Genomic DNA, 13044 nt, shown 5'->3' with positions numbered 1-13044 from the left:
ATCAAATAAAATATTAACAAGTTTACAATTCTATCAAAACTTTGAAATAATTCATGCAGTTCTCATTGCACATGTCTATCAATTTGGTATAACAATACTGGTAATAATTATATACATCATCATGCACAACTTCCTACATAATTGTTTTTTAATTGTACATACATACTGTTTGAAACACAGATACATAATTTGTTTATACATCTTTTGTGTAACTGATTTCTATGTTTCTACAACAAGGAATTTAAAATACACTCTCGTAACATACATTTCCGGATTAAATATATACATTGAATGAGTGAAACTAGTATAAATATATATATATAAATTTTTACGGAATTTATCGGAATTAACTTTGTTGAATGGATGTTTTGGAACAACGGGTAAGTAATATATCATCTTTATTATTCATATAAAACACGGAAATGTATTTTAGAATGAATATCATGTAAAAAAAAATTCTTAGTTAGTGTGTGTATACAATTTCACTTTTCGAAATAAATATAATATTAATATTATTATAATCAATTATAATCTGATTATATATTTAATTCCCTATCGTTTTATCTGTATTGATGTCTTTTAATATTGACTGGTACAGATCACATCATATTTTAGTTGTTTCAAAGCTATTCAAATTCCCGTTGTATGTACCAAAAGGTGAAATGTAAAAGATTTATCACTGTTCTACTCCACCATGTTTTTAATATTTTTGTAAAATTACATATATTTATATCTTGCTCAACTTTATCATAACAGATCCTTCTTTAGTACCACAATTTTTTGGATGCAAAGAAATCTGCCTGCCACGCAGATTTAAACCTTTAATTAACAATGACAGTCCGCCTTCCTCCTTATCCATATATATTCTCCACATATTTCTGATTCTTGGATACCTTTCATGAATCGGCACGGACTATGAGAAATATTTCGACATTTGTAAGCCATAAAGATCTAGCGGATTCGACAGAGCCGTTTATATCTTCATCAAGAAGAAAGATGGGTTTTCATTCGATTGTAAATTGTTTGTTGAATTGTTTTTATCTTGACTAATGTGAACGACGTAACTGTATGCACTCATAACGTCGCCAAGTAAACATGTTCCCCTTAAATTAAAACTATCACATGATATAGCTGAATTTATCTATTTCGTCATTCATTTGAGAATTAAGAATCAGTATATTTTAAGTCAAATTACTAATTAATCAGAAGTGATCATGATATATATAAAATACCTTTAAAATATATTTATTATTCTCTATATTTATTATTTCTATTTTTGGCCTAAAATGCCATAAATTTCAACAACTCGTATTTCAAAATCTTAAACTGTTACCCCAATACTTTTAAATTTTCTGGTTATATCTACATGTATATGTGATACTAAAAAAAGTACACTTTCACTTAATGCCTTTTCAGTCAAGGCTTTAAATATAAAGAAAAGTAAAATAACAAAAATACCGAACTCCAAGGGGAATTCAAAACGGAAAGTCCTTCATAAAATAGCAAAATCAAAAGCTCAAACACATCTAACGAATGGTAAACAACTGTCATATTCCTGACTTGGTAGAGGCATATGATATATTATAATTGTTATCTAATTGTCATGATTAATTTTATTAAATACGCTTTTCTTCTTCTTCTATTTTGTTATGTACTAAAGTAGATATAAAATCGTAAAATACACATAAGACATTCATAACTTAACAGCTTACATGGCTAAATTTTACGTCGACAGCCGGCTCCGTTAATTTCTCTAGGCTGATAGATTGCAGCTGGTCTCTTGCCTGAAAATCTGTTTTGTCAAATGATAGTAAACGTATATCTGGAAAGCAATAGAACAAATGGTATGAATAAGTATGAATAAGATTTAAACATTGCAATTATATAAATCGTGTATTTCTTCTAAAACCTAAATTCCATCTCTCCCGTGCACGTGAACACCAAATTCCTGACTACTAGGCTTGTGATACCCATTTAAGAAAAATATACTAGTAGTGGCACCAGCCTAAGTGTTTGTCAACCTAACCCTAACTATAATCTTAACCCTAACCCAAAGTCCTGTTATTCAAATGCGCCAGACGCACGTTTCGAGTACATTCGAATCATCAGTGGCGCTGGAATTTAAATCGTTGAGAGGCAAAAACAAGTACAAAGTTGAAGAGTAATAAAATCAAATATTCAAAGATGTACCAAAAATGGCTAAGGTAGTCATTGCCTGAGGCATAAATTTTTTTGTGTATCCAATATTTTAGATTTAATCAACAATAAATTTACAAATAAGATGGTATCAAGCATATTCATGTCATCAGAGAAGTCCGAACTACAGGCCTGGTGATACCATAGGGGTCAAATCGTCCACTAGAAGTGTAATCGACCCAGCGGTTTTTAACAAGAGTGCTGACGCTTAAATGTCTCCCCTGCTTTTCTAATTATGATCGATTTTAAGATAAAGGTTTTACTACAAATATCGCTTGACTTAACTTTACACTATCAATGATCAATGACAAGCAGGTCAATGTCAGGTGAACCCTGCCGGGCCTTACAATAAAAACATACACAAAAAAAGTTAACTTATTGCTAAAAGAAACAAACCTAACCATGAAACTTGACATTGACCGATGAATAATGAAATGAGGTCATGATTAGATGACACCTGACAGACAGACATGTACAATCATTCACTCACCACATATAGTTGGCATTTTACTTATAGTATCTAAGAAACAGACTTAACCAGGAAAAATTTTGACTAAAAATCCATGAAAATGAGGTCAAGGTCAAATAAACCCTGCCAGACAGATATATACACCTTACTATTATTTCATACACCAAATATAGTTGACTTATTGCTTATAATATCTGAGAAACTGTTTTTTCGAGTGACACTGATGATTTGTGTGTAGACGAAACATGCGTCTGAAGTACTGAATTATCAGCTTGGTATCTTTGAAGAGTTTTAAACCACTTATTTGATACCACTGATGCAGGACAAAGTTGAATTGCAATGAAAACCAAAAATTAACAAAAAAGTTGTACCAGGGACGGCTACGGTAATCTATGTCTGGGGTAGAAAATCCTTAGTGTTTCCAATCACCAGTAAATTCAAAAAAAAATATCGTATCACTCATATTTCATATCAACACACAAGTAGCCAGATTTTGTCTGAAACGGTAATTTTGGTCTGATCAAGTCTTAATTCACTGCGTTTACCACAAGAGAAAAACGTTAATACTTTTTTCAGATATTCAGTCGCCGTTCCGATCGATATTCACTGCATGCATTTAAGACCTGTTTAGAAATGTCAAGATACACAAGACGGATTGTTCTAGCCTTCAATTAAGACATGATCAGACCAGGGATGGGCACGATTACTGACAAATGTAACAGATTAAAAATCAATTATTTGAAGGATTTCTGTGCAATCGTTTTATAATCGATTGCAATCAATTACTTTTTGATTACTGTCAATTACATGCTACAAAATTATAAAGAAGTTAAACACATTTATGTTCCTCAACATATATTTATAACGAAATTTTAGAACTTTACAAAAACATCACATAAAGCATAGTTTCTTAATGTTATGTCGACAGTTGTTTTCTAGATGGAAGCTCTTACCGGGGATCTGAAATATTTAAAAACTCTTAAAATTTTGCATTTCATCAACATGAGTGATTGGTGATAAATTTCTTGCAATGACATGGACCATTGCATCAATCATTTCTTGATATTTTATTTCATTCGTTCTATGTTTTGCAAATGTTTGCTGTCATGCTAACTTAATTTTGTCTTAATCATTATTAACAGGTATATTTGATTATAATTCATTACAATGTTTGAAGTTTTCTCTGAAAAAAGATATAAAAAAGTAGAATAATTAGTTCAGCTAATTTTTAGGATGCAAATTTAAAATTCATAATTACAAGCATCAATTTATCATTTTGTTTTGATAGTCTTCCTAATAACAAGTTATAAAACTGCCAATGGATATAAGGGCAATATAATGTAAATCTCCCACTTAAAAATACATAATTGAAATCAAAACAAAGTCTGCATCTGATTGATTAGAAGTCTTTGATCATCTGATTATCAAAGACAAGATGGCAGTTGAGAAATCTTTATTATCTATTCAAAATTATAAACTATACATATTTTAGTGTCAAAATTGGATACATTTATCTATCAATGAACAAGAATTTCAATGCATTTGTTCATCGTCAATAGGTTTTTGTATCCTTCTTAATCTTTATATCGTAACATTATAATGAATCAAATGTTTATCTTTTCTATTTCAATCTGATTTCTCATTTTTGATATATAAGGTCTTTATGCATTGACAAACATTGAAAGTTGTTTAAATTGATTCTAAAGCTAGACATACAGTAAAATTTGTTAGGAGATCTGGTTGAACATAATTCGGCTTGAGACAACAGATCTGAATAAGGCATTTGATAGAACTCTCAAGTCATGTTTATACATAGACTGATGCATAAATGCAGTTGTATATTTTCATTTAAACTAGGTAATAGTTCATCAAACTATTTTAATAAAGTAATCGAAATGTAATCGAAAAGTAATCGATGATAACATCACAATTTTTGCTGTAATCGATTAAATTACTATTACATGTAGTTGAAAATGTTGTCGATTACAGATTACTGTCGACTACTTGAAGAAATGTAATCAATTACAATAGATTACGGTTACAGATTACGATTACCCCATCCCTGGATCAGACCAAATCACACTAAATCAGACTACAGCCAAAAAATCTATAATCTATGCAAAAACGGTAAGGGTAACATATGCCTGGAAATCCTAAGTGTTTCGAATATTATATTTCAATAAAATGTCATATAACAAGACGGATTGCTCCAGCCTTCGATTGGGACATGATAAGACATGATCAGACCAAATCAGACCACCGTTAAAAATGCGATTTAGATTTTGTCAGTTCGTGTTCAGTCGTGTTCAGATTTCAAATATGTGGGTGCAGACCGGACGAAACTTTCTCAGTTTTTCTCAGTAGTGCTCCTCTTTATGAATAAGATCGGAGCGTCTAAGAAATTCGTTCGCAGTACTTTAATGTAACATTAAATGTCTGTTTCGTTTAATTTCCATTTTTTCAATAGAATTTTTAAATTCAATTTGTAATGTGAGTAAGTGATAAATGTGATATCCGAATGAACGTGAGTAAATCAACAAAACTTTGCGGTCGTCGTTCCTAGTTATTTATTATGAGAAATTACTAATTTTTTTATTTCCTACGTAAACATATTATGATTGGCAAAAAAGCTGGAGCAACTTTTTTTAAACAAATGCCAATCTATGCTATTTGAAAGCACTTGACAATGTCTTTAAAAGTGGCATGATTTCTATTTAATCATACAATACTTGTAAGTTTGTGCAATAAAAACTACCTTAGCTATTTTTCACGGGTGTACGAATTCCACAACGTATAATCGGTACCACTTTGTCATATCTATAAATCTGTAAAATAACTGCACTAAGTCCAGTATTTGTCAAGGAAAATATATTTCGAAAATAATATTTAATTTGTATGTGATATAAAACCTTTATCACGCGCATGCTAGATTCAATCTATCTAATCAAATTATCTGGAGTTTTCGTACCGGAATTGAATCAATTTTGCGTGTCACGATCCAGATGAATTTTATAGATATTTATACAGATATTTGTTCAGTCAGACATGTATATAAATAATATAATTTGTGAAATTGTCGTCAAGAACAAAGAATTGCTCTTGCGGTCTTTGCGCGAGACGCCTTTTTCATAGTTTCAATTATACATAGTTTTACCATACGCTTTTATACATATATTCACATTTGGCCTAACTTTGGTTCACCTGTGTTAAATAAAGGCAACAGTAGTATACCGCTATTCAAAATTCATAAATCGATTGAGGAAAAAAAACAAATCCGGGTTACAAACTAAAACTGAGGGAAACACATCAAATATAAGAGGAGAACAACGACACAACAGAAACTCACCACTAAAATGCAACACACACAGAAACGAACTATAATATTGACAATCGTAGAAACAGATTTGACAATTATATTTATATTAGGTTATAGCCTGCACTTGAGTATTACAATACTGTGCTGTAAAGGAGTGGGTCCTACAGTCATAACAACATGAAAAACATATCTACAATTATAGTGTGAAGCTGTCGTGCACGTTACATATATTCGTCCTACCGGACTGGCATCTACGATACAAAGGAAAAAAATTTGAACAGACGAAAATCTCAGCGGTTATTTGGGACATTTTTTTTTTTGGACTTTGAATCATTTGTAATAAGTTGGGGTTTTTTTCTAATTGATTTTGTTTTGTTTATTAAATAATTTAGTTATTCTAACTTATAGTTGATTTTTGATCATATTGTAAAAAAGCATTGAAAGACTGCACCATCTGTCCGTCCGTGACAGTGCGTTCACACGTGAATTTATTTGTATTGGTGGAACGGCAGTATTTCCTGGGACATAGGAATTATGATACCCTTTTTAGATTGATCACCATTTTCTTGTCTTTCATTTTTTGCTTATGTGCTTTGTCTATATACCATTTTGTTTTTCTTTGTTACATATTTGTTTGTTTTAAGAGTGATTAAGATTAAAACAAAATGTTGACTGCTGTACCCCTACTTTTGACATTTTTACCTTTTATGTCTGGGTTTTTTTTCACACAATATAATGTTATGCGACTGTCATACAAGTGAGAGGATTAACTAGCTATAAAACCAGGTTTAATCCACCATTTTATACATAAGGAAATGCCTGTACCAAGTCAAAAATATGACAGTTGTTTTCAATTCGTTTGATGTGTTTGTGCTTTTGATTTTGCCATTTGATAAAGGATTTTCCAAATTGAATTTTCCTTGAAGTTCGTTTTTTTTTTTTTTTACTTTTTCTAAGACAGAACCAGAACCTTCGTACACAGTTAACTGAATTACCTTCCTTGTAATATTCAGAAATATATAGTTCAGATTAAATTCCGCATACAAGTGAAATGAATATTCATTCACGCCCGTGATTTTCTACCTCAAAAAATAGTAAATGGTATGCGCATTGATATACTCTGGATTATAATGTTCATTTGCATTCACGCGTATATTTACTCTAGACTTAAAGCCTTTGTTAGTTTAAATAGGATGTCAAACTACCTACCTCAAGTGGATTCCCAATACGCATTTAATTTGGAATATGTTTGAACCCAAACCGGTATTGTGTACACAGAGCCGATAAAGTAAACTTTGTCGGTAGCCTGTTTGCTATAAAAAGTGGACGGACGTTTTGAGATTGAAGATCATTACCATGATAAAGTGTAGAACAATGTCCATTTTCACTGAAATCCATCTATCTCAATGGATGTTGATTTCAAAATAGCAAATTATTGTATTTTTACTATTGTAAACTTAAGACTATGAAACTTATTAATTACAACGTTTGTGAAAACGATGTAAAAAATATCCCACATATTTATTTTTTATTATGTTCTGAACTAGTAGAATTTCATACGTTTGTATTCGTTTTATTTGATAACGTTTACTCTGATGAAATTAACACAGAAGCATATGAAGATTTTGATATTTGGTATATTTGGATCTATCAAATGCGTTAATGTTAGATTTTTTTTTCAATTTCATCACGTTCATGTCATCAATAGTTAAATATCTTCAGTAAGAGGAATTTACTCAAAGATATGAACAGTAATGTTGACCTTGTCAGATTATTTACACTTTAAAACATAATGTAACTTAACTTTATAAATATGCGGTCTGAGATGGATGAGAAATGTTTTTTGAAAAACACTTTTTAAAGGACAATATAATTATACTAGAGACTAAAGGGGGTAAACCCACAATTTTCCTCTCATTTCATTTTTCTTATACTTAAATCATTGATAGGGTAGAGGTCCATGCATCATCTGTTGAAATTCACCATTTCTTTTTTTTTTGAAAGCTATATTGAATATGTCCAATTTTGGGGCATCTTAAAAAACGGTCGAAAACATTAGTATGCATATAATATTGTGTTTTATTGGTACGTATTCTCATTAGGAATACCAATCACTCTAAATAAAGGCAACATTAGTACACCGCTGTTCAATAGTCATAATTCGATTAAGCAAATCAAATCCGGGTAACAAACTAAAACCGAGGGAAACACATCAACTATAAGAGGAAAACAACGGAACAACAAAAACATTAAAAGTGTGCAGTAGAAACATGTTTTAAAGTAAATCTGAAATGTCATGGTAATATTTGTAGCCTAAATTTAAATAAATGGTTTAAAACTATTGAATAAGTCGAAAATTCTAGCCAGTTGAGATAACATATTTTTTATTTTAACTTTGCCAGAAAAAAATTATCGTTTAATTCCTACAAAAAATTGCCGAAATAATCATTGTATACTAACCTTGGAAATCAAAAACCTTGTTCGAATTTGACCGTTTGAAATTTACAGAATTTTCAGAATATATTTGCTTACAGACATACAGGAAAAAAGATTTTTTTTTCTTTAATTCTTTTTTTTCTTTCTACAAAACCATCTAAAGTCCCTTTTTGCATTATCTTTGTGTGTTAAAGTGAACATTGTATGGTCCCAACAATAACTGTAGTAGTTTATAAGGAAAATCAGTAATATTCAGTATTGGACGAATTGACATATCAACCTTAAAATACGTAATGTTGGTTTCCCTCCCCAAGACTACAAAATGCCCTTGTTATCGGACAAGCACACTCGAAGTTGAATGTTTTGAGAGTCTGTCACTATCTAAGTACTATCTGTGTGCTAATGTAGGTAATCTGTTAGCATTAGATTTTACTATGATGCATGTTCAGATCATATCCTCTAGAATATTGCCGTTTGAATTTGAAAACCAAAGACATACAGTTAAGTACAGTCTATCAACCTATAGCTTAGTACTAAAAAACTTCATTATTGAATTATTCATTTTCCAATTTAATTTTTCCTAAACCTATCAAGATTTTATCCTAATCATGTCAAGAGCCTTTCCAAATACTCCTCAGTACAAACAGTATTTTTTTCAAATCATTTCATGTACATGTTTATTTTCTTACTTTTTGACTTTTGATTTTTGGTTCATGGAAAATGTCATTCCGTAATTTAATGTAAGATGGAGTCAAACTTGTCCAATTTTGTAAGATGCTCCTGCATCATTCTCCTAACCAAATGTAAACAACATAAATGCTTGTTCACTGTTTCAATCACTGCTATGTTAAAACGCACATATAACTTCTAATACCTTTGTTAGAAATGTCTCCCATACGCCAGGTCTTCTTCCTTAAGGTATCATTGCATTCAGTATTTAATTATTGTTTTGATGACATAGACATTATGTATTCAATCAATGTTTGTTGAATATTGTTTTGGTATATACTTATTGTATATAAATGTTGAATACTTATATAAAGGTTAAACAAAACTATGGTCGTTTTATCATTTCAAACTTACATAAGGAAAACCGAGTAGAACTACATGTTTATTTTAAATACAATTTCGACAGTAATAAGAACATATATATTTTTTTTATTTATCTAACATATATAGCCTAATTTTGATAGTTCTCTGACATTTTTTTCCGTCAATGGCTTAGCAAGATGTTGTCAAGGAGAAAGTTTACAGCATTAAAAATCTCATTACAGTCTCAAAAAGTATATCTATAAAAATAAGAAGATGTGGTATGATTGCCAATGAGACAACTCTCCACAAGAGACCAAATGACACAGAATATAACAACTATAGGTCACTGTACGGCCTTCAACAATGAGTTTAACACATACCGCATATACACCTATGAAAGGCCCCGAAATGACAAATGTAAAACAATTCACACGAGAAAACTAACGGCCTGATTTCTGTACAAAATAATAAACGAAAAACAAATATGATATACAGCAACAAACGACAACCACTGAATTACCAGTCGAACAATCATAACTGTCATCCGAATTGAACTGACCATCAGAAGCCAAGGAGTTTTAGACATTCCCAAAATCGTAATTACGTTATTTTGATATGCTCTATTTAAAAAATTAATAACAAAATTTTTATAAAAGTAAACTAGTTAATATCACAGAAATGTTAGTCGTATAACACTTACTAGAGTCTGAGATGAAACGAAATTTTGACGGTTTTTTTTTTTTGTGTAGTTTAGGAAACCAAAGCAAATGGTCATTAGGTGTCTTAATCTTAGCTATGTATTGATATGATTATCTACATTTGACTCTTGTGGAGCACACGGCCTTGAGTGCAGATGAATGTATAATTTTAAGCTTAAGGAATTCCGTGTAATTTGTACGTCATACTACTAGTGGTTGTAAAAAACCCATCAAAGATTCAAGGCTTATCATTTAGTATGCCAAACACGCATTTCTTCTACATAGGCTCATTAGTTGCTCTCGATTTAAAAGGGTTTAAAGTCAAAATCAAGTTCGAAATTGAAGAGCATTGACGGCTACGGTAATCTAACCCTTGGGAAGAAAATCTTTAGTGATTAGGTTATTTCGAGAAAAAGTGAATTTACAAATATGATTGTATCAATCATATATTATGTAACAATAACAGTAGTTCCATTGACCCAGTGGATTTTAAAAACTCATCACGAACATTAGATACAAACTTATCAAAGACATGTTTCTTCTACATTAGACTCAAAAGTGGCAATCTTATCAAAATAATTGAAAGGCTAAATCAAGTACGAAGTTAAATAGCATTGAAAACCAGAAAAAAAAATCAAAAAGTTGTGCCAAAAAAGACCTCATATGGTAAAATACGACTTGGGTAGAAAATCCTTAGTGGCTCGATTATTTCAACATTTTATAAACAGTCAATTAACAAACATGATCGTATCAGTGATATTTCATTCATATGCACACGTGCTTTCTACTAAGCTGGGGATACCCTAGTGACGAAACATCAACCAGCAGTCGCATCGATATATTGGTTGTCAAAAGATACTAGTAAAAAGTCGTCAATCTGTGTCAATATCGAGAAAAAGATCAAGATATGAGGCAGACCTTCTTATTTCGGTAGTATCCTTTATTTGAAGTTCACTGGGATATAAGACATGCAAGCACTCGCTGAAATGTGGATTATTGAGTGACAAGACATCATCAATATATCTGAAAGTGAAAAATTAATGAATTTTGCAAGATGTCTTATTCTTGCTGTGTTTGAAAAAGTTTGTATGCATTCTGCTTCGTGTAAGTACAAAACAAGTCAGCTAGTAGGAGAGCACAATAAGTACCCATTGAAGTACTGACTGTCTGTTGAATTATCAACCCAACAAACTCTGCCAATATATTGTCGATAAAACAGTCCACCATTTTGGTGGTATCATCTTCGATGTATTATATTTTAGATTTAGTGCGGTTCTTTACAAAATAAGATTTTTTTTTAAACAAGAAATTTTTATCTAAGATTTCCATTTTTGTAGAAAAAGCTCTGTTTAACAAAAGTATATCAAAAATATCGAATTCCAATTAAAATTAAAAAAGGGGAAATTCAATACAAACTAACAAAAGCAAACGTTATCAACCAACAGAACAAGTGAAAAAACAACTGTCATGTTCCTGACTTAGCACAGGCAACGATGCATTTGATCTTTCAATTGAGCATGGCGAATAAACCTGTAGAGCGTAGAAAAATCAGAAATGTTGATATTTCAGCAAAATTGTCAAGATTGTGATTGAAGATTTTGCGGTAAGAATCCAAATCTGATTGACACCACTAGTTGAATGTTGGTAAGAATAACATCTTGACGACCCGCCTGAATATCTTTCTTTTTAAGGATTTTTGTGAAGTTTGTGTATCCAGTATAAAGTCGGAGATTTTGGTTGTCCTTTTTTATGTTGTACCAAGGGGAGAAGGCCACACTTTCGATTTTATAAAATCTCTTTCGTAAACGATGTAGAGGAATTGTGCTGGGAATTCTTAATTCTTTGGTTAGACACTCAGAATTATGATTTTTGCAAATAAAACAACAATATTGCTAGAGGCCTTTTCTGTTGGAATATATTTGTCAAAACCTCAGGCTTCTTCAACGGTTAGAAACCCATGTGTTCATCGTACGTCGATGATTTTGAATGCGCTTCTGACTCCTTAACCGAACAGCTTTGATCAATTCGTGGTGTCCATTTTGGTTCATTCGGCTGGCGCTTAACCGATTTGCCGGTGTCATCCTAAATGAAAATAACAATATTATAACTATTATAAACGCGTTTCTGGATTTGCATTTATCAGGATCAATCAAAACCAAAATCATCGAAATCCAAAGATGTATAACCCTTGGAAACATTATGAGCTGCATTCATTATTATTTTGCAATGACAATCGAACTGAGCATATTCATTCTATACGAAAAGATGAAAAACATACCGAACATTAGTTCATCCATTTTTTTCAATTCTTTTTTTTCGACGATAAATCTAAATGTTTCATTCCAGGCACTGGGCGATATTGAAGAACCTTCATCCATAAATGTAGTAAACTTGTGTTGATTTACCAGGAGTAGATTTTTTTTAAGTCCAATATGAGCCAGAACTATGAAAAAAAAGAAAATAAAATCCCAGACTGCTTTTTTCGTCTTTAAATGCAAAATTCTACACAATAAAACTCTCATTTCAATACATTATAATTCACCATGGATTCAAAAATTATAAAGTTATGTCAAATTTACTGACAAAGAAAATGCAAAAAAAATATATTAATGCTGACAATATTCTTGCGGCTTATTTTCAGTTATAGCGTTTAATTAACGTAATGTCGTTTGTTTTCTGAAGAAGTTATTGCTTTTTATCGTGTTTGATGTTGTGACTGTAGGTTTTCATTTAACATTTGATTTAAACAAAGAAGAAGCGTTTCATGCAGACAGTTTTTCATCAAAAATCATTCTCAACAATGTTTTGGGTTCACCGTCAAGTGGAACGAACGAGCCTGTGGCCTATTGCTACTTGTGTTCATAAGAAATTAAATCAAGAAGAGATTCACCTAAGAA

The 13044-nt window shown here is 31.2% G+C and overlaps 1 protein-coding gene across 7 annotated transcripts in view; it reads right to left on the bottom strand.

The window, feature by feature from the left end:
- LOC127732822 (cytosolic phospholipase A2-like) overlaps nt 1-13044 on the bottom strand; it is a 141084-nt gene that overhangs the window by 91591 nt on the left and 36449 nt on the right. For all 7 annotated transcript variants that reach the window (XM_052241992.1, XM_052241995.1, XM_052241996.1 and 4 more), the window contains 2 exons: nt 12426-12590; nt 1713-1822 (listed from right to left, as the gene is read on the bottom strand). In XM_052241992.1, the coding sequence (XP_052097952.1) occupies nt 1713-1822; nt 12426-12590 (275 nt within the window). The remainder of the gene's footprint in view (nt 1-1712; nt 1823-12425; nt 12591-13044) is intronic.

The sequence above is a fragment of the Mytilus californianus genome, unplaced genomic scaffold, assembly GCF_021869535.1.
Source record: "Mytilus californianus isolate M0D057914Y unplaced genomic scaffold, xbMytCali1.0.p SCAF_28, whole genome shotgun sequence".
NCBI classification, from domain to species: Eukaryota; Metazoa; Mollusca; class Bivalvia; order Mytilida; family Mytilidae; genus Mytilus; species Mytilus californianus.
This window is presented reverse-complemented; position numbering and strand designations above follow the sequence as displayed.